Source organism: Pelodiscus sinensis, chromosome 3 (genome assembly GCF_052426305.1).
Source record: "Pelodiscus sinensis isolate ZL-2025 chromosome 3, ASM5242630v1, whole genome shotgun sequence".
Classification (NCBI taxonomy): domain Eukaryota; kingdom Metazoa; phylum Chordata; order Testudines; family Trionychidae; genus Pelodiscus; species Pelodiscus sinensis.
Genome location: NC_143054.1, coordinates 158,642,092 through 158,667,165, shown reverse-complemented (window position 1 = coordinate 158,667,165; position 25,074 = coordinate 158,642,092). Strand labels below are relative to the sequence as shown.

Below are 25,074 nucleotides of genomic sequence, written 5' to 3'. Positions count from 1 at the left end.
GAAAAATATCAATTATTATTTACACACATGCACACATACCAAAGATGATTTGAGAATCACTTCACTATTCAATAGATTAAGAAGAAAAAAAACCCCAAATAACTGTACGTTTACATTTTTTTCAATTTCAGCTTCCAGCTCATCTGAAGAAGTGGGGTTTGCCAACAAAAGCTCATGATACTATATATTTTTTCTTAGTTTCTTAAGTGCCACAGGACTACTTGTTGTACATCTACAGATATTAGAAAAATGAGGTAACTTCCACTGGAGAGAAAAGTTAGTCCAATAAAATATATTATTGCACTTACCCTGTCCTACTCCTTGAATCAATATGACTACAATACTGCATACAACCACAGATATGACTATCAAGTCAGCAGAATGTTGCTGCAGCAGTTCTTCCTCTTGAGTGTGTAACTTTGAAAGACAGTATTAAGATGTTTCCACTTTTTCAGTGGACTTTGTCTGTGCACCAATTTATTAGCTTCCGTTAGAGTACAGTACACTAAGATGACATAATGCTATGAAGCAGGCCATGACAGATATTTAAACACCTTTATATGATTCCATTTACTTGAGTCAAATTTTATTCATTATTAACAACATTTGCCTCTTGTATATGCATTTATTTACAAATTTCAACACTCTTAGAACAAAAACAATTAGGAGTCCTGTGGCACCTGATGAAATGGGTTCCAGCACGCAAAAGCTTATGCCCAAATCAATTTCTTAGTCTTTAAGCAAAATACAGGACTATGTAGCACTTTAAAGACTAACAAGATGGTTTATTAGATGATGAGCTTTCGTGGGCCAGACACTTCCAATTGTAAGAAAATAGTTACAATTTTAAAAAATGAACACATATGAAAAGGACAAATCAAATTTCAGAACAGAAGGGGGATGCGGGGGGGGGGGGCGGTAAATGTCTGTGGGCTAATGATATTAGAGGTGATAATTGGGGAAGCTGTCTTTGTAATGCGTAAGATAACTAGAGTGTTTTATAACCAAGTGAGTTATAAGATCAAGAACACATATTCCTGCGCATCTAGAATTATAATTTATGCTATCATGTGCCGAAAGTGTCCGTCTGCTATGAACATTGGACAAACGTCTCAGACACTTCGCCAAAGGATCAATGCCCACAAAACAGATATTAGACAGGATCACAAAGAAAAAACAGTTTTTTGCCATTTCAACCAGAAAGTACATTGTCTCAACGACTTAACTACCTGCATCCTGCTCCAAAGACCTTTTAAATCTGCACTTGAAAGGGAATCCTCTGAACTGTCATTCATGCTAAAATTCGACACTTTACAAGTGGATCTCAACAAACACTCTAGTTATCTTACCCATTACAAAGACAGCTTCCCCAATTATCACCTCTAATATCATTAGCCGACATTTACCCCCCTCCTCTGCATCTCCCTTCTGTTCTGAAATTTGATTTGTCCTATAGTGTATGCCTATAACAATTTATATAACCCATACTGACCCTCATGTATGTCACAGTATCATGACTGGAGAATTATGGCCCTGAGCTCTAAAATATCAGCATGAAGGATGTACTTCTGAATGGTCCAGATGCCCTGGATAGCATGATATTGCAGATGAGCTCCTCATTCTAGGAGGGAAGTGTCCAAAACTACTGTGATAGTGGGCAAAAGGGTTGATGATAACCCTGAGAATACCTTATCTGGATTCTTCCACTACTTGAGGGAAAGTAACATAAGACATGGGATGGAAAGATTTTTTTTTAGACTTCTGCTAGGGATATAAACTGTTCTGAGAGAGATTTGGAAGCAACAGATATGTAGGTAAGTGTAGGGTGACCAGATGTTCTGATTTTATAGGGACAGTCTCAATATTCAGGGCTGATTCTTATAAAGGTTCCCATTACTCCTTTCACAATTTTTCACACTTGCTATCTGGTCACACCCTAGGTGAGTGTGTACAGTGACAAAGATGCATGTGCCATGTGGCCAAGGAATTGTAGATATGGCCTGACAGCCACTTGAGAGCTCAATTCAACTCAGCAGCTAAAATGTGACAAAGAGAGGCACTCTCTGGAATGTAAGCTCTGGATGTCGTAGCATCAAAAATGGTCCCTATGTACTCTATCCATTGCACAGGTAAGAGGGATGACTTTCTGGTTTTGTGCTGAAGGCCAACCATACTGAATAGAGTCATAGCTGTCTCTACACAAATTCAAACTTCAGTATAAAAATGTTCCTTGAGAAACCAATCATCAAGAAAAGAGAAGATGATCATTCCCTGAATGACGAAGCTGCATGGCAAATACTTCCATAACTTCTGTGAACACACAGGAAAGGGCAGAGTGTCCAAACAGCTGGATCCAATACCGATAGTGGTTCTGATCAACAAGAAAGTGTAGAAACCTCTTGAGAGAGTTGTATTGTGATATGAATATATATGTCTTAAAAGGCTGAGATTTGTGAATCAATACCATGAATCTAGGGATGGGTATGCTAGCTGCAAGTGTCTTGAACTTCTTTACCTTGAGAAAGGTACTCATTATGAGGTCTAGGGTCAATCTCCATCTGTCCTCCTTTTCTGAGGACCAGACAGTATTTGTAATAGAATCCCCTTACTCTGTACAGAGCGGGAACTAATTCCATAGCTGCAGTGTGGAGGAGATTGAGAACCTCTTTCTTCAGAAGTTTAGGAGTCATGTTCCTAAACGTGTTTATGACTCATGACTCCTAAACTTCTGAAGTCATGACTCATGACTCCTAAACTTTTGAAGCAAGAGTCTTAAACATGACACTGTTTAGGAACATGAAGACTGGCAGGCCCAAGAAGTTAGTAGATGTATTTATTGTATTCTTATGGTTTCCTTACATAATTTCAAGCTTTTGGTTCTTCATTAAGGGTGTGTCTAGACTACATGCCTCCTTCGACGGAGGCATGTAGATTAGCCAGATCGGAAGAGGGAAATGAAGCCGCGATTAAAATAATCGCGGCTTCATTTAAATTTAAATGGCTGCCCCGATCTGCCGATCAGCTGTTTGTCGGCAGATCGGGGCAGTCTGGACACGACGCGCCGACAAAGAAGCCTTTCTTCATCGGCACAGGTATGCCTCGTGAAACCAGGTTTACCTGTGCCGATGAAGAAAGGCTTCTTTGTCGGCGCATCGCGTCCAGACTGCCCCGATCTGCTGACAAACAGCTGATCGGCAGATCGGGGCAGCCATTTAAATTTAAATGAAGCCGCGTTTATTTTAATCGCGGCTTCATTTCCCTCTTCCGATCTGGCTAATCTACATGCCTCCGTCGAAGGAGGCATGTAGTCTAGACACACCCTAAGTGGTTGTCTACATGTCTTCCACACATGATATTTTGTGCCTCCAAGTGCCAGATATGAGAAATTATTCCTGGCTTTAAATCATCTGCTTTTCTGCATATAATCAGTGAGTACCCTTCTGCTTCTGCCTCTGAAGGGCAGAAAGGAGAAGAGTGGACCTGCTACCTCCACAACTACAGGCTTAGGGTGGAGACTAAATACTTTTATTAAGTTTTTATTAGTATTCTAGTGTTAGTATTTTAAGATATTTTTAACATTCAGTTGGGTTCCTGTAATGAATGATAAGCAACTATGCCATTTCCTAATCTCCTGGTTTCAAAACATTCCCCTCAAATAATGTTGCTACACTATAAATGAATCTACTAATTTCTTGGGCCTGCCAGTCTTTTACATCTCTCCTTACATATTTATTACTTTTCCCAATTTAATTACTCTTAAAATACATAATCTAAGTTTTGGCCAAAGCAATTCAATTCTGCTAAAAGTATATTCTACTGATGCTAAGATGTTAAGTCTTTTAAAAATTGACTACATTCTAAATTCAGTGTTCTCTTATCCACAATTTTACTTCCAGATTTTTCTTATGATCAGAACTGATATCTAACCTAGACATTTTAGAACCATAGTTTGCTGCCCCAATGACCAACATGGCAGAGGAACGTATCATCTTTGTTTCTTATCTGGTGTTGACAAAGGAGAACTAGAAGTCTTATTTTTATGAGACAGTAGAAACCACCAGAGAATTGGAAAGGGGATGCATAAGGAATCCTTCATGCAGAATATGACAGATATTGTCCTCATTTGTGGAAGTTGCAGACACTGATACGGGTGACAGATGTCTCTTGCAGCCTCTACAACAATTGTTTTCAAACTTTTTGAGCTGAACCAACCCTTGCCCCCAATTTTTGGTTAGTCACTGCCTTCTCATCCAGTCAAAAATAGATATATGGAAGAATATGTTTGATATCCTACTTATAAGCCTAAAACAAACCTTAATAGAACTTTAAATATCTGTATTTGAAATTTACAGGCAAAGGCAATTTAATTGATGTAAAGGCCTGTCCCTTTGCAGCCAGTTTATCAATTTCTGGGGAGATTTTTTTTAAACTGACACTCTGAGGTTGTCCTCCACTTCTAGTCTCAAACAGTCTTTACCACAGTGACTGCACATAATCTGATGAACCAAACAGTAAAAGAGCTTTGATTGCACACTTTGACAAAGCTGGATGTTCAACTTTCAACTAAAAAAATAAAGACTGTTTTTAAATTAATTTGCAGTGATATATCAATCTGAAATTCAATCATCTTCTTCTGAATGTCATTTGAGAAATGGTACAAAGTTACTGACTCAGCTACAAAGGGTTGAATAATTCAGTATTTTGGGGTGCATTTCCTTTGGGAAGATAATTATCCAAATTGGCTCTGAGAGAAGTCCAGTGATTCTCGATTGAACCGCTGAGTGTTGTGGAGCCAGATTCTGTTTCAATGCTCATTGTGGTTAGCAATGGAAATGGAATGTGTAAACAAGTTTTAATAATTGTTTTCCAGAGAGCGAACTTTCTCTTGAATCCTGATACAGTAATTTCTCATTTAACACATGCCTGCTAAACACATTTTTGCAATAGCATGATTATTTTTTAGGGAACGTTTTTTGAATTACATGACCGTCTCCAGAATAACATGATTTCCCCACCCAGCCCATTGCTGGTGGATGTGTGGAGCTTCCCCTGCAAAGTGGTGGCGGGTTCGCTGCTCACCGTGCCATTCCCCGGCAACCCCCCCCTCGCCAGACGGGTCCCAACAGACTCGTCACAGGGGCATACTCTCAACCCAATTCCCCTCCCCTCTCCTCCCCCAGAGCCAAACACCTCCCCTCCATGCTGTAACCCAATCCCCTTTCTCCCCCAACTTTATGTCCCGGTCCCAACAGACACCACCACTTGAAACGCAACCCCCACCTTTTCCATTATTTTCAATGGGAAAATTGACCCTGCATAACACGTTTTCACTTAACACGATCATTTTCTGAAACATATCTATAGCGTTAAATGAGGAATTATTGTATTGTGTTGTGGTGGTCAAAAATAGTACTTTTTGATCCTTGGAATGAGACATTTAGAAAATTCAATGTATCAAAAATATCATTAAGGTAAGACATAAACACAAGTCGGTGGGAATAAAACTATGTGAGCATAGTTGAAATTCAAATTCAATAGAAAAAGTAGAAATTCAGTTTTCAATTCATAAATGTGTTGGAAAACTTTTCTTCTGGATAGCCACCTTTATTCCATGGGAAACAACAAAACATTGTGCTCTACTCCCATTTCTTTACAAAGCACTGCAAAGAGATGTTCCTTGAGAAGGGTGGTTTTAAGAGCAGAATTCAGAACAAGTTCCCATCCGTGTTTTGCATTGCCTGAGATTCACAAGGTATCATACAAGAGTCCACAATATTATGTGGAACAATTTCAAACACTTTGGCTTTCAAGCCTGCACTGCCTCCAGATAGAAAGGGCTCCACCTATGCAGATTCTGACAGAGGCATCCCACTTCGACTTCTGAGAAGTTAGGAAGTCATTTTAAATGTTACATTGTTCAGACCCAGTTGCATAGATCTTAAATTGTTTGTGGAACAAAAAACTAAAAAACTTATAATATTGATGTTTTGTGAGCATACCAAATGCAAGCAATTACATGAGCTTTTTGATATCTCTGTTTCATCCAACTGGTTGAAAATAAACTGAATTGCAAAAGGGATGCAAAAGGCCACAAAGAGAAATCTATGGCCAGCAACAAGAAGTTTTTAAACTACAGGCAGTCCCCGGGTTACGTAGAAGATAGGGACTGTAGGTTTGTTCTTAAGTTGAATCTGTATGGGTACGTCTACACTACAACGTTAATTTGAACTAACTTAGTTTGAATTAGTTAATTCGAACTAAGCTAATTCGAACTAATGGATCCAGACTAAAAAACTAGTTTGAATTAGCTTTTTGCTAATTCGAACTAGCATGTCCACATTAAGTGGACCCTGAACCAGGCTTAAGGATGGCCAGAAGCAGTGCCGGCAGGGCATCAGAGGAGGATTTAGAGCGTGGAGATGCTGTGTCAGGCTAGCCGAGGGCTGTGCTTAAAGGGTCCCGACCCCCATCCCAGACAGACAGTTCTCAGGGGTGCCCCGCTTGCAAAGCAGTCCTGGCTTGGATTGCCCGGAGTACCCACACTGGGCACATCACAGCACTTGGCCATCAGACCGGCTGCACTTGCCGCAGGCTGCCATCTGGGGAGAGGGGGCAATTGGGGGGCTGCAGGAGAGCTTCCACCCCAAAAGCCCGCAGAGCAAGCCCAGTCCTCCCCATCAGGGGCGCATACCCCATTCCTCCCTCACCTCCTTCCACTTACCCTTCCCTAGCCCCTCTTCTTGATGTACAAAATAAAGGACAATTGTGTTCAAAAATGGAATCTGTCTTTATTGAACAAAACTGGGGGAGACTGGGAAAAGGAGGTGGGAGAGGGGAAGAGAGAGGCTGGGAGAGGGGAGGGCAACTAAAATGATCAGGGGTTGGGAACAGGTCCCATATAAAGAGAGGCTAAAGGGACTGGGACTTTTCAGCTTAGAAAAGAGGAGACGGAGGGGGGACAGGATAGAGGTCTCTAAAAGCAGGAGTTGGGTGGAGAGGGTGCATACAGAAAAGTTCTTCATTAGTTCCCATAAAGAAGGACTAGAGGACACCAAAGGAAAGGAATGGGCAGCAGGCTTCAAACTAGTAACAGAAAGTTGTTCTTCACAAAGAAAAGAGTCAACCTGTGGAACTCCTTGCTGCAGGAGGCTGTGAAGGCTAGAACTAGAACAGAGTTTAAAGGGAAGTGAGATCAAGTCATGGAGGTTGGGTCCATGGAGTGCTATTAGCCAGGGGGTAGGAGTGGTGTCCCTGCCCAAGGTTTGTGGAAGGCTGGAGAGGGATGGCACGAGACAAATGGCTTGGTCACTGTCTTCGGTCCATCCCCTCCAGGGTCCCTAGGGTTGGCCGCTGTCGGCAGACAGGCTACTGGGCTAGATGGACCTTTGGTCTGACCCAGTACGGCCATTGTAAGCTCAGGGCACAGGATCGGGGGTCTCAGTGGACCACCTTGATTTTCATGCACACCTGCTCCTGGGTGGCCAGGCTGGCAGCTCTCCTGCCCTAGCCGGCCACTTTCCTGTGCCTAGTGCGGAGGTCGTGGACGAGGTCCACGATGTCTGCACTAGCCCAGGCGGGTGCCCGCCTCTTGCGGTCCCGGGCAAGCTCCCGGGAGCCGCCAGCCTAGTCCTGGAAAGAGGGGGAGGGCTGGGGGACATCGGGTGGGTGGCTCGATCCGTGCCAGGTACAGGGTCTGCTAGCTGGGTGCTGGCAGGCTTGCACCTGGCACGGGCACCGTAGCCAGCCCATGCCCCTTTAAGGAGTCCGGGGCCGGGAGGGGGGCAGTAGAGTTTCCCTGGTGTTGGCCAGAGTGGCCACCAGGGAAACCTGGGGAGGGCTAGCCTCCCACTAGTTCGAATTAAGGGTCTACACAGCCCTTAATTCAAACTAGTAAATTCGAACTAGGCTTAATCCTCGTGGAATGAGGATTACCTAGTTCGAACTAAGCGCTCTGTTAGTTCGAATTACATTCGAACTAACAGAGCACTAGTGTAGCGCCTATGAAAGTTAGTTCGAACTAACATCCGTTAGTTCGAACTAACTTTGTAGTGTAGACATACCCTATGTAAGTAGGAACTGGCGTCCAGATTCAGCCGCTGCTGAAACTGATCAGTTTCAACAGCGGCTGAATCTGGATGCCAGTTCTGACTTACATACAGATTCAACTTAAGAACCCCAGGCATCCCCAAGTCAGCTGCTGCTGAAACTGATCAGCGGCTGATTCCAGGAAGCCTGGGGCAGGGGCTTTCTGTAGTCAGCCACTGGTCAGTTTCAGCAGCGGCTGACTTGGGGATGCCTGGGGCACAGGAGCTGGGGTGCTGCTGGGTTGGTCCAGTAGCGCTGCCGCTCCTCGGTGCTACTGGACCAACCCAGCAGCACCCAAGCTGCTCTGCCCCAGGCGTCCTGATTCAGCCGCTGCTGAAACTGACCAGCAATGGCTGAATCAGGACGCCTGGGGCAGAGCAGCTGGGGTGCTGCCAGGTTGGTCCAGTAGTGCCCAGAGCGGCGCTACGGGACCAACCGGCAGCACCCCAGCTGCTGTACCACAGGAGTCCGGAGCAAAGCCGTGGAGTACGGGGGCAGCGGGACAGCCCAGACGCGCCGTGGCTGTCCTGCTGCCCTCGGGCTCCGCGGCTGTGCTCTGGTTCGTTCCCCGTCTCCCTGGTCTGCAGACCAGGGGGACGGGGAGCAAAGCCGCGGAACACGCGGGCAGCGGACAGCCCAGACGCGTTCCAAGGGGCACGCGGGCAGCGGACATCGTATTTTGTACATCATGGAATGAGGAGTAACGGTAGTTCGAACTAGGAAGCCTAGTTCGAACTACCTAGTTCGTGCCGCGTGTAGTCGTGCGGCACGGGGTTTGAACCAGCCGGGATTTAAAAATGGCGGTGCCCGGCTTATGCAAATGAAGCCTGGGAAATTCAAATCCCGGGCTTCATTTGCAAGTGCGGTATGCCTACATTACCCCGCTAGTTTGAACTAGCGGGGTAGTGTAGACATACCCTAACTCGGCTATCCTCTGAAGCTTTTCTTCTCAGAAAGTACAGCAAGTGAAATTTCTGAATAAAAACCCATTTCTAAATCTCTAAATATTTTAAATTTAAAATTATGTAAATGTTAAAAAATGGATATTCTTACTAGCATCATGTGGCCGCCTGGTTGTCGAAAGACTCTAGCAGCCCTTGTAATGTGTTCTACAGCTTCCTTAAAGAACACCATTGAAGTCTAGGGAAATGAAAAAAAAACAAAAACAAGCTCAGTTTAATAAAGAAGCAGCTGCACATGCTCACTTTCTAACTCCTACCCGCCCTCCCACCTCAAAATTCAGAGTGCAATGGAGATGTCAGAGGCTGTGCATCAGTGCAAAAGAGGCACCTCTTTTGTCCCAGAAGCATTTACCTGATTGTGAGTAGTCGCTAGAGCCAGTCTGCCACAAGTTTATGTTCTTTCAGCAACACATCTCAAGGAGGCAGTTCCCCTGGTTCTTACAGTCATTCAAGCAGTCCCAGTAATAAGGGCAAAGTATAAGAGTCTGGTAGTCCACAAACAATCAGGGTTTGCCCCATTACGATTACAAGGCAAATGGACTAAATTCTCTAACCCTTTGTGAGGCCCAGACTGAGGGTATGTCTACACTACCCCGCTAGTTCGAACTAGCGGGGTAATGTAGGCATACCGCAGTTGCAAATGAAGCCCGGGATTTGAATTTCCCGGGCTTCATTTGCATAAGCGGGGAGCCGCCATTTTTAAAACCCCGCTGGTTCGAACCCCGTGCAGCGCGGCTACACGGGGTATGAACTAGGTAGTTAGAACTAGGCTTCCTAGTTCGAACTACCGTTACTCCTCGTGGAATGAGGAGTAACGGTAGTTCGAACTAGGAAGCCTAGTTTGAACTATCTAGTTCGTGCCGCGTGTAGCCGCGTGGCACAGGGTTCGAACGAGCGGGGATTTAAAAATGGAGGAGCCCCGCTTATGCAAATGAAGCCCGGGAAATTCAAATCCCGGGCTTCATTTGCAAGTGCGGTATGCCTACATTACCCTCCTAGTTCAAACTAGGAGGGTAGTGTAGACATACCCTTATTGATCTCTTCCTTGATGGGGTCCAGGCTATCCATGTTGGGCTTCATGAGCCATGTGAGCAAAAGGTAGGCTGGGTCACCAAGAATCACAATAGGCATTTCTATCTCTCTGACTCTGATTTTCTGGTCTGGGAAAAAAGTTCTAGCGTACATCTTCTGGAAGAGGCAGGAGTTCCAAAAGATGTGTGTGTCATGCACCTTTCCCAACCATCCCTCGTTGATGTCATGAAACAGCCCTTGTGATCCACGAGTGCCTGAAACACCATGGAGAAGTATCCTTTCTGGTTGATATACTCTGAGGCATGGTGTTTGGGAGCCAATATGGGGAAGTGAGTGTTGTCTATGGCCCCACTGCAGTAAGGGAAGCTCATCCCAGCAAAGCCATCTACTAGGGTGTCCATTCCCCCAGATACACAATCCTCCGTAACAGAAGGGTATTGATGGCTTTGGCTACTTGTATGACAACAGCCCCCACTATAGATCCCCACTCCAAATTGATTCCTGACTGACTGGTAGCTGTCTGGTGTGGCAAGCTTTCATAGGGCAATTGGCATGCACTTCATGGTCAGAGCGGTCTTCATGTGAGTGTCCAGGTGCCAGAACACAGGGGAAAGCCATTCACATAGATCCAGGAACATGTCTTTGTACACGTGGAAGCTCTGTAGTCACTGCCAATCATCCCATATCTGCACCACAATGTGGTCCGACCAGTCTAAGCTTGTCTCGCAATTCTAGAACCAGCATTGCACTGTGTCCAGAGGGTTGATTGGCAGGTGCGCTAGCATGAGCGCCAGGCTTTGCATGAGCAGCACCTCCATGGCACACCGAGCTTCATCCTCCTCCTCCTCCTGGGAGAGCGCCATGCATACCCTCTCAAAGTACTGTGCCATGAGGTGCACCACGACACACACGCGCATGAGTGTGGTTTGCTACAAACTGGGCTCCATGCTTGCAGTGCTCTGGCATCTGCGCAGGTGACCGGGCACAAAAAGATGTGAGCACACTGCCTCCCTTTTCTCTCACGTGAGAGGGAAGGGACTGGAGGAGTGTATTATGGGATGCTGGCATCATGAGTCCCTAATAACCAGCCACCCAGTTTTGATCCTAGTGGCCACCAGAAGCATAGCCCAGACTGTAAATCTACCCATGGTGCATCACTCTCTGAGTCAACCACAGGCTCTCTCATAAGGACACACAACTTTGGACAACAGTTGATTCTTCCCCACAGTGAGGACACAGACCTTTGACTTCTCAAAATCGGGTGGTAAGAAATTTACCTTATTAGATCTGACCTTACCTCATAGGGTAGACATGTCCTAAGATGGCAGCAGTTCACTGCTGTATTTACCTGTACTTCTGCAGGTGTGGGCAATTGCAGTTCCTGTTGGCTGCAGATCACCATTCCCAGTTAATGAGAGCTGCAGGAAGCAGCACAAACCGGGATACCTCATTGCATGGGAACATGGAAGAAGGATTCTGTGCATATAATTCATTGAAATATGGTATGTGACACACACAGGTACTATGTGACGAGCACCAAGGTTCCCTCTAAGTTCCTCCTTGCCCCCAAACACTGCTGCCCCTTCCCTATACATGTAAACATGTAACCACTGAAATTTTCAGTGGTTACACATTTACCTAAATAAACACATTTAAACATCCCTGCTCCTGATACTTTGGTCTAGAACTGCAGTGGATTCACTATTTTGTTCACTATTTTGTGTTTGCTCTATAAGTCTAAGGGTATGTCTACAGTGCCACCCTAGTTCGAACTAGGGTGGCTAATGTAGGCATTCGAGCTTGCATATAAAGCCCGGGATTTAAATATCCCGGGCTTCATTTGCATGTTCCCAGGCAGGTGCCATTTTTAAATGCCCGTAGTTCAAACTACCTGCCCGCAGTTACACGCAGCACAGACTAGGTAGTTCGAATTAGGAGCTTTAATTTGAACTACCTAGTCTGTGCCGCATGTAGCCATGGGCAGGTAGTTTGAACGACGGGCATTTAAAAATGGCGCCCGCCCGGGAACATGCAAATGAAGTCTGGGATATTTAAATCCCGGGCTTCATTTGCAAGTTCAAATGCCTACATTAGCCACCCTAGTTTGAACTAGGGTGGCACTGTAGACATACCCTAACAGTGGAAAGAGGAAGTTAATCTCCTTGGTGCAGTAATGATGGTTCTTCGAGATGCATATCCCCGTGGGTGCTCCACTGTAGGTGTTCGGTTTGTCCCGGCACCGCAGATCAGAGTTTTGCGTAGCAGTCTTCAGCCGGACTGCACATGCGTGGTCAATGCCTCACGGCATTTGCACTCTTTTGCATAAGCACGTGGTCCGGCTCCTGCCAGTTCCTCAAATCCATCCCAGTATCTGAAAGATATAATAAGATACTCTGGAGCAAGGAGGAGGGCAGGTAGTGGAGCACTCATGGGGACAAACATCTCGAAGAACTGTCGTTACTGCACCAAGATGAGTAATTTCCTCTTCCTCTTCGAGTGATGTTCCCATGGGTGCTCCACCATAGGTGACTGAATAGCAGTACTCTGAGATACCTGGAAGGATGCTCCCCGAGGCACCGTTTAATTGATGATGAAAGAACTGCTGAGGCTAGTGAAGTGTCTGCAGCTAGTCAGTACATGATTGCATAGAGCTTCATGAAAGTATCATGGGAGGACCATGTGGCTGCTTGGCAAATGTCCTGGAGGGGAACCCCTCATAGAAAGGCTTTGGATGTTGCTACTGTTCTTGTAGAATGAGCCTTTGGCTGAGCTGGAAGCAGTGCATGACGTACAGAGTAACAGGTAGTAATGTAGGAGAGTGAAGCATCGCCTCCTTTGGTGAGGTGTACAACTTAGTATACAAGGAGGGGAGAAAAGGGAGTTACTCACCTTGTGCAGTAACGAGTGTTCTTCGAGATGTGTGTTCCCGTGGGTGTGCCACTGTAGGTGAAGGGTTGCCCTGAGCCGCAGATCGGAGCTTTGTATAGCAGTTTCCCCTGTTGAGCTACGCATGCCCAGGAGGCGTCTCGAGCCCTTCCCGCCTCCTGAGGAGCACGGCTCAACTCTCTCCCTTTCAGTTCCTCGTCTCCGCCCGAGAATTTTGACTCTGAGCAGAGGAGAGGTAGGGAGGGTCGTGGAGCACCCACGGGGACACACATCTCGAAGAACACTCGTTACTGCACGAGGTGAGTAACTCCCTTTTCTTCTTCGAGTAGTGTCCCCATGGGTGCTCCACTGTAGGGGTGTGTCTAGACTACATGCCTCCTTCGACAGAGGCATGTAGATTAGCCAGATCGGAAGAGGGAAATGAAGCCGCGATTAAAATAATCGCGGCTTCATTTAAATTTAAATGGCTGCCCCGATCTGCCGATCAGCTGTTTGTCAGCAGATCGGGGCAGTCTGGACGCGATGCGCCGACAAAGAAGCCTTTCTTCATCGGCACAGGTAAACCTGGTTTCACGAGGCTTACCTGTGCTGATGAAGAAAGGCTTCTTTGTCGGCGCATCACGTCCAGACTGCCCCGATCTGCTGACTTTGTCGGCGCATCGCGTCCAGACTGCCCCGATCCCTCTTCCGATCTGGCTAATCTACATGCCTCCGTCGAAGGAGGCATGTAGTCTAGACACACCCCAAGTGACTACAAAGCAGTATTCAATGTAAGGCTGGAGGGAGCCGGAGTCATAGTTTAGCAGTGGTAGAGAGTACTGCTGTGGCAATTGCTGAATCACTCTTGAGTTGTGGAAGGATAGCGTAGTGTTTAGCAAAAGTATGGTCTGAAGACCATGTTGCTGCCCGGTAAATGTCTCTTAAGGGGACATTGCCGAGAAAGGCTGTAGAGGCAGCCGTGGCTCGTGTGGAATGCGCTCGTGGTGGGCGCTGTAGCCGTCTATTGCCTAGAGAGTGGCACTTGATTATACATGTCAAGATCCATTTTGAGATTCGTTACGATGATATTGGTGCCCCTTTTGATTGTTCAGCGATGGAAATAAAAAGTCTTTCAGATTTACAAAATGGTTTTGTTCTTCATAGGAAGAAGGCCAGAGCCCTCCGGATGTCCAGAATATGCAGGGTGACATCTCTCTGAGAAGAGTGTGGTTTCAGGAAGAAGGTCGGTAATACGATTGGTTCGTTGACGTGGAATTCCGTACAGACCTTAGGCAGGAACGTTGGGTGGGGTCTAAGTATGACCCTAACCTTTGTGAAAACTGCGTAAGGGGGTTCTGACATTAGTGCTGCAAGTTCACTCACCCTTCTGATGGAGGTGATGGCTAAGAGGAAGCAGACTTTCATGAAAAGGAAGGGAAGTGGTATTGTTGCCAATGGTTCAAAGGGAGGTCTGGTTAGGTAGTCCAAAACAAGATTTAAGTCCCACAAAGGGGGTGGGGCTTTATATGGTGGATACACATTTTGGAGTCCCTTGAGGAACCTCTTTGTGATAGGATGGATAAAAATGGAGAAGCTGTCCACCGAGGTATGAAATGCTGCTATTGCAGAGAGATGTACTCTTAGAGAGGAAATTGACAGTCCCGATGTTTTAAGGTCCATAATGTAATCTAGGATGGTATTCAGTGGAGAAACATGGGGTTCCACTTTGGCTCATTGACACTAGTGAGAAAAACGTACCCATTTCTGCTGGTAGGTTTTTCGCGTGGATTGCCTCCTGCTATGGAGGAGGATGTCTTTTACTTTCTGCAAGCAGCGGTCTTCTATCTCTGAGAACCAGAAAGAAGCCACGCCTGAAGATGCAGGGTATGGAGTTGTGGATGTAGTATCCTGCCATTGTCCTGAGATAATAGGTCTATCCGGTATGGTAGAGGCTGGGGAGGCTGGACCGCTAGCTTTTAAAGGTATGGGTACCAGGTTTGGTGAGACCATGACGGGGCAATCAGGATGACTAGGGCTTTGTCTCTCAGGATTTTGCGTAGGACTCTTGGGATGAGAGGTATGGGGGGAAAGGCATAATGTAGGGGGCCTGCCCATTTGATTAGAAAGGCATCCCCCAGAGAGTGCTTGCCAAGTCCCGCACGTGAGCAGAATTGGGGACATTTGGTATTCTGGGCCGAAGTGAAGAGGTCTATAGATGGCTGTCCCCACTGGTGGAAAACTGAGTTTGCGACCTCCATATGTAGTTCCCATTCGTGGTCTAAGGTGAAGTTTCGACTAAGGGAGTCCGCTCTGGTATTATTCACCCCTGGCAGCTAGGATGCTATGAGGGCGACCTGGTTGCGGATGCACGAGTTCCAGAGGTGAATAGCTTCCGCACATAGGGATCGGGAGCGGGCTCTGCCCTGCCTGTTTATGTAGAACACCATGCAAATATTGTCCGTTAGTATGCGAACTGTATGATTGGCGATGTCGGAAACAAAGTGTGCGCAAGCGTTCCTTACTGCTCTTAATTCGAGAAGGTTGATGTACAGGAGTGTCTCGTTTGGGGACCACCTGCCCTGAACTTCGCGGCTGTCCATATGTGCACCCCAGCCGAGGAGGGAAGCATCCGTGGTAATTTGGATAGTGGGTTTGGTTTGCTGGAATGGGACCCCTGCCAGAAGATTGTTTGGCACGGTCCACCATCGTAGGGATGCAAGCACGTTTGGTGGGATAGTAATTCTCTTGCTTCGAGGATGTCGCGATGGGGTGTAAACGGTCGCTATCCAGAGCTGGAAGCATCGAAAGTGTAGGCGAGCATGGTGGACTACGTAGGTGGTGGAAGCCATGTGTCCCATTAGTCGGAGGCATGTAAGTACTGTGGTAGTAGGCATTGTGAGCATCCCGGTTATAATTTCCTGTATCGTTGCGAAACGTTGCCGAGGTAGGTATGCTCGGGCTGTAACGGAGTCCAGTCGTGCACCAATGAACTCTATATCTTGGACTGGGTGTAGCGTTGATTTGTCTTTGTTCATCAGGAGGCCTTGATGATTGAGGAGGGTTGCGGTCGTATGAATCATAGAGGTGGTTTCGGCGTATGAGGATCCCTTTAGAAGGCAGTTGTCCAGGTAGGGGAATATGATAAAGTTCTGCTGTCTGAGGTACGCAGCTACAACCGCTAGTACCTTCGAGAATACTCTCGGAGCTGATGAGAGGCCGAAGGGAAGAACATTGTATTGGAAGTGGTATGGACCGAGCGCAAAGCGTAGGTAGCATCTGTGGGAGGGGTGGATGGTTATATGGAAATAGGCATCTTGGAGGTCGAGGGCTGCGAACCAGTCCCCTCGATCTAGTGCAGGAATGACTGCGGAGAGAGTGACCATCTTGAAACACTGTTCTTGAGAAATTTATTCAGTTTGCAGAGATCCAATACAGGTCTCCAACCCCGTTCTTTTCTCAGTCAAGAAATAGTTCAAGTAAAACCCTCTCCCGTGGAACTCTCAGGGTACCCTTTCTATAGCTCCGATGACGAGGAGCCGATTGATTTCTTGTTTTAGAAGGGTTTCGTGAGAGTGGTCCCTGAAAAGGGACAGGGTAGGGGGAAGGGTAGGGGGGATAGAAATAAAAGGGATAGTAAAGCCCACTCGAATTATCTCTAGGACCCAATGGTTATGGATTCCCACTGTGGGAGGAAGGCGCGCAAACGGTGGTTGAATAGATGGCCATGTTGAGGTGGTGCTAGATCGAGAGGGAGGTCTTGCAGGCCCTCGACCAAATGTTCAAATTTGCTGCTTAGATGGTTGGGTAGCCAGCGGGCAGGCTTGGTTGGGTCGCCTTCAGGGACCTCGCTGTCTTGGTCTGGTGTCTTCATAAGGCCTCTGTGGTAGATTGTATTGTCCATACCAGCATCGATTATATGAATTATATGGGGTGTATCGCCTGCTTTTATAGGGTGGCGTGCACATACCTAACATGCGAAGTGTGGACTTAGAATTTTTGCTGTTGTGGAGCATTTCGTCCGTAGTGGCTGGAAATAGCTTTTGTTTGTCAAATGGCAAGTCTTCCACTTTGGGCTGGAGTTCGCGGGGAACTCCAGACGATTAGAGCCAAGAAGCTCTACGCATTACCACCACTGTAGCTGTAACTCGGGCTGCAGTGTCAGCTACATCCATTGCCGTTTGGAGAGCGGTGCGGGCGATCATATGGCCCTCATGAACTATTGATTTTAAAATGGGTCTTTTGGAGTCGGGGAGGTGTGCCATTAGTTCTCCCAGTTTTGAGTAGTTGTCAAAGTTGTGATTTGCTAAGAGAGCAGAGTAATTTGATATTCTGAGTTGTAGAGTGGAAGAGGAGTATACTTTCTTGCCAAAGGAGTCCAACTTTTTGTAGTCCTTGTCTGCATTGCCCGTCCTATATTGTGGAAGCTTCGCTCGTTGTTGTGCTGAGTCCACGACTAGTGAGTTAGGTCGTGGGTGAGTGAAGAGAAAGTCGTTGTCTTTTGAGGGGACAAAGTACTTTCTGTCAATTTTCCTGTTAGTTGGTTGGATGGATGCAGGCATTTTCCACAGGTCCTCTGAGGTCTCCATGAGTGCCTCGTCTATGGGTAGGGCAATCTTGCTATGTAGTGTCGGGTGTAGGTTCTTTAGCAATTGGTATTGTTTCTTCTGCACTTCCTGCAGGGAGACATTCTGGCTTGTCGCTACTCTCTTGAATAGTTCTTGGAACTGTTTTAGATCGTCAATTGTTCCAGTGTCTGATGGTACTACGGCGTCCTCTGTTTGGGCATCAAGGGCATCAGAGTGTGTTACGTTAACTGACTGAGTATCTGAGTCATTGTCTGAGATTCGTTCCGCCTCGTCCTCCGAAAGACTTGCTGGAGGTAGGGGTAGTGGCCGAGGCAAGCTTCTCCGGGATGCGGTGGAGCGAGGTGGAGAACGGTGTCCATATGGCTCCCAGTGTTCCCACGGTCCCCATTGCGGTGGATAAGGTGGAGGTGGGTAAGGCCAGTATGGGTGCCATGGGCTATGTTGTGGCAGAGCCCTATAATGGTGGGAGCGAGCCTTCCCAGGTGATGGGTGTCGCGAGGAATAGACCGTGCGGTGGTCATCATCAGGAAAGGGGGCGTACTGAAGAGACAACGGTGATATCGACCTGGGAGGGGATTGCCTTGATGGAGACCTCCCAGGAGAGTAAGAAGTAGAGGGCAGGCAGGGATATTGATGCCTGTTGTGTGAATCAGTCTCTTGCTGGGGCTGATCCCCAGCAGCCTCATTTGGCTGCTTGTCTGGCTGTGGCAGGACCAGCGGAGCATCAGCTGGTGCCAGTGACTTTGGAGGCTGGCCATCCTTTTATTACTGTGGTGCCGTGACTTTAATAGGCACCACAGCTTTAAGCCGTGCTGCAGCTTTTGGCGCCGCAGAGTGTTGAAGCAGCACCGGGGTTGGAAGCAGTGCCGCACTTTCAAGCGGCACTGCGGTTTGAAATGGCGCTGGCTTTTCAAGCCATGCTGGCTGTTTAGAGCGCTCCTGGGGCCGCTCAGCTGTTGTGTGCCCCAATGCCGGTGCGGAGTGCGAGGATCGCCCTCAAGTCTTAGTGGCAGGGGACTTCACAACCTGGTGTGCCTCTCCTCTACATTTGGGAGAGGAAGAGGCTGGAAGGGAGTGGGATGAAGAGGCTCTCATTCTCTGGGTATTCTTGGAAGGCGGCAGAGGCTCTTGCCGTGGTGTAGATTGTTCCCCCGCAGGCTGTAGAGCTTTTTCAAATAAAATCATCCTGAGGCGGAGCTCACGGTCTTTTCTGGCTCTCGCCGTTAGGGAATTGCAGTGGGTACAGTTGTGGGGAGAGTGGGTCTCCCCCAAACAACGTATGCAGTCCGAGTGACCATCTGAAGCCGGCATTGGGTCCCGGCATTGACCGCACTTTTTAAAACCTGAGGAGCCGGACATGGCGGGCTCTCTCTTTCTTGAAATTATTATATTTATCTTCTATATTGTTATAGTAGTATATGTTTGTGTGGTTTTGCTTCTTCTTTTTTTTTTGTTAACGTCTTTGTGTGTGTCTTGTTTTGACAGGCGGGAGAACGCTGGTTCACCAGAGTCCCGGTCTGAGGTGAGTTCAAGCCCCCTGAGGGGGGATTTTAATTAAGTCTATTTTTACTATTTCTAGTTTTTTTTTAAGAGAACAAGGAGAGACTAACTTGGATAAAACAGGGGATGGTAACTATGCCTAAATAACTAAGGGGAAAGTAGTCAGATAGTCTGACAGGGAGCTCCTGGCTGCTCCGTCCGCTGATGATGGCGGTTAAAGAGGAACTGAAAGGAAGGGGGTTGAGCTACGCTCCTCAGGAGGCAGGAAGGGCTTGAGACGCCTCCTGGGCATGTGTGGCTCAACAGGGAAAACTGCTATACAAAGCTCCGATCTGTGGCTCAGGGCAACCCTTCACCTACAGTGGAGCACCCACGGGGACACTACTCGAAGAAGAACAATTCGTTCATGAATGTGAAACTCGGAACAGACTTTAGGAATAAAGACTGGGTGTGGTCTTAAAATCACAACCAGCTCTGCTAAAGGTTGTGTATGGTGGATAAAGACTGGGTGAGGTCTTAAAATCACAACCAGCTCTGCTAAAGGTTGTGTATGGTGGTACTGCTGTCATCTCACTGACTCTGCAGGCAGATGTTATAGCGAGTAAAAAGACCACTTTTAGCATCAACATTTGGAGTGATGTAATAGCCAAAGATTTAAATGGTGATTTAATGATCATGTCCAGCACTAAGTCTAGATTCCATGGTGGAAAAGTGAGTCTTCGATGGAGATTAAGGCTTGTCAACCCCTTAAGGAACCTTTTAGTAATCGGGTGTATGAACACTGAGGTGCCATCTATAAAGTGCCCGAAGGCAGTGATTGCCACGAGATGTACTTTTAAGGAAGCTAAGGCTAGACTTGTCTGTTTCAGGTGGAATACGTAGTCAAGGATTCGATGAAGAGATGCTGCATATGGTTCAATGTGGTTAGAAGAGCACCATGATGTGAACCTTCACCTGTTTGAGATGTAAGTAGCTCGTGTGTTGTGTCTTCTTCCATGAATCAGGATTTCTTTGGCCTGTGGGGAGTATAGGTCTTCTGATATATTAAGCCAATTAGGAGCCAGGCTGTCAGGTATAGGGTGTAGGGCTGAGGGTGCAGAAGGGACCCCTGGTCCTGGGTCAGGAGGTCCCTCAGGTTGGGAAGGACATATGGGGGATACGGAGACATTCATTAGAGAAACGGGAACCAAGGCTGACGGGCCCAGACAGGTGCCATGAGGATCAATTTGGCTCCATCCATGGTGATCTTCTTGAGGACACTGGGTATCAGTACAATGGAGGAAAATGCATCGAGAACTCCCCCCCCCCCATTGAGGAGAAAGGCATCTTAAAGGGATCCGGGACTGATGCCCACCCTGGAGCAAAGTAACAACAATTCTTGGTTTTGTAGGTAGCGAAGAGGTCTACAAGGGAGAAACCCCTCCAGTGGAAGATATGGCGGAGAACATCTCTGCAAAGTTCCCAATTGTGATCCGGTGCAAACTGTCTGCTCAGGGAGTCTGCAGCAACATTGTTGACAGCAGGTAAGTAAGATGCTATCAACGTGATGTTGTTTCAAATGCACCAGTTCCAAAGGTGAAGTGTTTCTTCACAAAGGGAACGAGATTGTGCACCACCATGGTGATTGATATAATACATTGTGGTGATATTGTTTGTAAGTATTCTTACCGTGGCATCCTGAATATATCTCTGGAAATGTTTGCAAGCATTGAAGACTGCCCTGAGTTCCCAGAGATGCATCTCCCTGTCACGCCAGGCCTGCACTGTTAATTTTGAACAGTTGGGGTGCTTTGTGGTACATGAGCCTCACCCAGACAATGGAGACATCAGGAGTGGCTGTCTGAAACGGGCATGGGTTCACAACATGTGTCGCATTTCTTGAAACCCGGAGAACCGGGCATCTCAGGTCCAGAATAAATCTTTTCTTCCTCTTCTCTTTTTTTAGGCCTGAGGGCCGGTAACAATGCAGAACTTTTCCTAACATTATTTATTTATTTATAAACAACTGCGAACTATAAAAGTAACTCTAACTAACTACAGGCAGTCCCCGAGTTACGCGGATCCGACTTATGTCGGATCCGCAGATACGAACGGGGCTTTTCTTGCCCTGGAGGACGGGAGCAGCGGGATGCCCAGATGGGCCGCGGTCCGCCGCCCCCGTGCTCTGGGGCGAGAAAAACTGCTCCCCGTCTCCCTGGTCTGCAGGGAGATGGGGAGCAAAGCCTCGGAGCACGCCCGCAGTGGGACAGCCCGGGCGCGCTTGAGCTGTCCCCCTGTGGGCGTGCTCCATGGCTTTGCTCCCCGTCTCCCAACCAGCAGACCAGGGAGATGAGGAGCAAAGCCTCGGAGCACGCCCGCAGCGGGACAGCCGCGGCGCGCCTGGGCTGTCCTGCTGCGGGCGTGCTCCGAAGCTTTGCTCCCCGTCTCCCTGCAGACCAGGGAGACGGGGAGCAAAGCCGCGGAGCACGCCCGCAGGGGGACAGCTCAAGCACGCCTGGGCTGTCCCGCTGCGGGCGTGCTCTGCGGCTTTGCTCCCCGTCTCCCTGGTCTGCAGGGAGACAGGGAGCAAAGCCTCGGAGCACGCCCGCAGCGGGACAGCCTGGGCGTGCTTGAGCTGTCCCCCTGCGGGCGTGCTCCGCGCCTTTGCTCCCCGTCTCCCTGGTCTGACCAGCAGACCAGGGAGATGGGGAGCAAAGCCGCGGAGCACGCCAGCAGTGGGACAGCCGTAGCGCGCCTGGACTGTCCCGCTGCCCGTGTGCTCTGCGGATTTGCTCCGCATCTCCCAGGTCAGCAGACCAGGGAGACGGAGCAAAGCCGTGGAGGACTTGGGCGGTCCTGCCACCCCTGTCTTCCTGGTCTGCTGGGGGGGGGGTGCAGCTAGTGCCTCCCACCCCAGCAGACCAGGCTTTTCTTGCCTACCCCTAGGGTAGAGCAGCTGGGGGCTGCCGGGTTGGTCCCGCAGCGCTGCTCCGGACCAACCCGGCAGCACCCCAGCTGCTCTGCCCCAGGCGTCCTGATTCAGCCACTGCTGGTCAGTTTCAGCAGCGGCTGAATCAGGACGCCTGGGGCAGAGCAGCTGGGGTGCTGCTGGGTTGCTCCAGTAGCGCCGAGGAGCCACGCTACTGGAGCAACCCAGCAGCATCCCAGCTGCTCTGTCCCAGGCGTCCACAAGTCAGCCGCTGCTGAAACTGACCAGCGGCTGACTACAGGAAGCCCGAGGCAGAGTTGCTCTTCCCCAGGCTTCCTGGAATCAGCCGCTGATCAGTTTCAGCAGCAGCTGTCTTGGGGACGCCTGGGGTTCTTAAGTTGAATCTGTATGTAAGTCAGAACTGGCGTCCAGATTCAGCCGCGGTTGAAACTGATCAGTTTCAGCAGCGGCTGACGCCAGTTCCGACTTACATACAGATTCAACTTAAGAACAAACCTACAGTCCCTATCTTGTACATAACCCGGGGACTGCCTGTACCTATTAAATATAACAAATATAAGAACTAATTTACACACACTTAAATTTTCTGACTAGACTAAGTCGAAGAGAGTTCACTCCAACCGCAGCTAGGGGCATCTGAGAGGAATAGATGGCAACCAAACTGTGCGTGTGTGCAAAAGGGCACGAACACCACGAGGTGCTGACCGCACATGTGCGGTCTGGCTGCCAACTGCTATGCAAAACTCTGATCTGCGGCATTGGGACGAGCCTGACACCTATAGTGGAGCACCCATGGGGACATCACTCGAAGAAGAATAGCAAGATTCTACATTATTCTTTCCCTCATCATATTTTTCCTGGAATATTTCATACCTTGTAATTATGTCATCAGTCAGTTGCTAATTAATATGAACTCCTCCACACTCTAGCCTCAACAAGAAAAGAAAAGAAAAGAAAAGAAAAGAAAAGAAAAGAAAAGAAAAGAAAAGAAAAGAAAAGAAAAGAAAAGAAAAGAAAAGAAAAGATGTTCTTGGACTAAGCTCCCTTGGTTGCATTGATGAGACAATGGAGTTTCTACAGCAGCACTCCACCCCCATGTAGTCACATGTCTCCCCTGCCCCAGCAAGCCAGCACAATCCATTTGAAATGTTGGCATCCCCCATGCAGCCTGCTTCCCCCACTTTCTCCCACCCCAAAAGAGAGTCTTGTGTCTCTCCTCTGTCCCAGAGGCTGCAGCCCAACTAGGATTGCTGTGCTGAAACAGAGAAGGTCTGACTCTTTTCTACAACACAGATAGGAGAGAGTCAGGACACCCCAAACACTCCCTATTTCACTGCACAGACAACAGCACCCATCCACTCCCTTTTTCCCATACCCACCCCTGTGCAATCTGTTTCCCCAAACCCCAGCCAAGCAAAGTCTAGGAGAGAATCCTACCTCTCAAAGTTGCAGACACCAGCAGCTGTAACCCAGCTGAGAGTCAAAGACTATACTGCAAACTCCTTATCCCCAACTCACCAACACCAGCACCCACTTGCAGTCTGCTTCCCTCCCCTCCCAGTCCCTTGCCCCAGACTATTTGGGGGCTGGGAGGGAATTGTGGGTTTCTCACAAGCAGCTAGTTGCTGTAATCAGAGTAATCTCTCTCCTCTCCTGGCTGCCACAGTCCAGCTGGGAGATCAGAGGCCCCAAACTCTCTTCCCCATCTTATCCCCAAACCACTTACTCCCTCCTTTCTCTTTATGTCCCGCCTCTACTGGCTGAGAGGGCCATGTTCTCCATCCCCAGCAGGGAGTTTCTAGAGATGAGAGAGAAGTGCCCTTCCCCCATGCAGACTGCTCTGTGTGTGGCAGTCTTGAGCCCCTGGGTGGGGCTCAATAAGCAGCTAGACAGCCGCCCTGCAGCTCAGCTTAGATGAACTTTAATGAATTATATGTTCAGAATCCTTGTGCCATGTTCCAGAAGGGAACTAAGACCAGGGAGAATAAGTGACCTTTCCAAAGTCATCATGGAAGTTTGTGCCAGAACCAGAAAGAAAACCCAGATAGTCTGAGTCTCAGTGCAGTGCATTAACCGTAAGATCAACCTTCTACGCTTACTGAAACCAATGATCCCAATGAATAAAACACTCATAAAACACCAATAATAAAACATCAATAACTAGCCCTCATGAAATGCAAAGTGCTCCACTTAGGAAGGAACAATCAGTTCCATACATGCAGAATGGGAAGCGACTATCTGGGAAGGAGTACGGCAGAAAGGGATCTAGGGGTCATAGTGGACCACAAGCTGACTATGAGTCAGCAGTGTGATGCTGTTGCAAAGAAAGCAAACATGATTCTGGGATGCATGAACAGGTGTGTTGTGAGCAAGACACGAGAAGTCATTCTTCTGCTCTACTCTTCACTGGTTAGGCCTCAATTGGAGTATTGTGTCCAGTTCTGGGCACCGCATTTCAAGAAAGATGTGGAGAAATTGGAGAGGGTCCAGAGAAGAGCAACAAGAATGATTAAAGTTCTAGAGAACATGACCTATGAGGGAAGGCTGAAGGAATTGGGTTTCTTTAGTTTAGAAAAGAGAAGACCGAGGGGGGACATGATAGCAGTTTTCAGGTATCTAAAAGGGTGTCATAAGGAGGAGGGAGAAAACTTGCTGATCTTGGACTCTGGGGATAGAACAAGAAGCAATGGGCTTAAACTGCAGAAAGGGAGGTTTAGGTTGGACATTAGGAAAAAGTTCCTAACTGTCAGGGTAGTCAAACACTGGAATAAATTGTCCAGGGAGGTTGTGGAATCTCCATCTGTGGAGATATTTAAGAGTAGGTTAGATAAATGTCTATCAGGGATGGTCTAGACAGTATTTGGTCCTGCCATGAGGACAGGGGACTGGACTCAATGACCTCTCGAGGTCCCTTCCAGTTCTAGTATTCTATGATTCTGTGATTCTGTGAACTATATTTTGAAGTAAATACATCTGTGCTCCTGCCCTGTTTGTAAAATTCACCCTTATGTGCTTAAATACTAATTGCATACAGATATTGAGTAATTGTGCACTATCATAACTGCCTGGGTTGTATGTACTAATGTAAACTAGGTATATTGTTTTAAAATCACAA

The 25,074-nt window shown here is 47.7% G+C and overlaps 1 protein-coding gene across 1 annotated transcript in view; it reads right to left on the bottom strand.

Moving 5' to 3' along the window:
• DNAH14 (dynein axonemal heavy chain 14) overlaps positions 1 to 25,074 on the bottom strand; it is a 605,515-nt gene that overhangs the window by 155,490 nt on the left and 424,951 nt on the right. Inside the window, exon 55 of the mRNA XM_075925276.2 lies at positions 9,139 to 9,225. Within this exon, the coding sequence (XP_075781391.2) occupies positions 9,139 to 9,225 (87 nt within the window). The remainder of the gene's footprint in view (positions 1 to 9,138; positions 9,226 to 25,074) is intronic.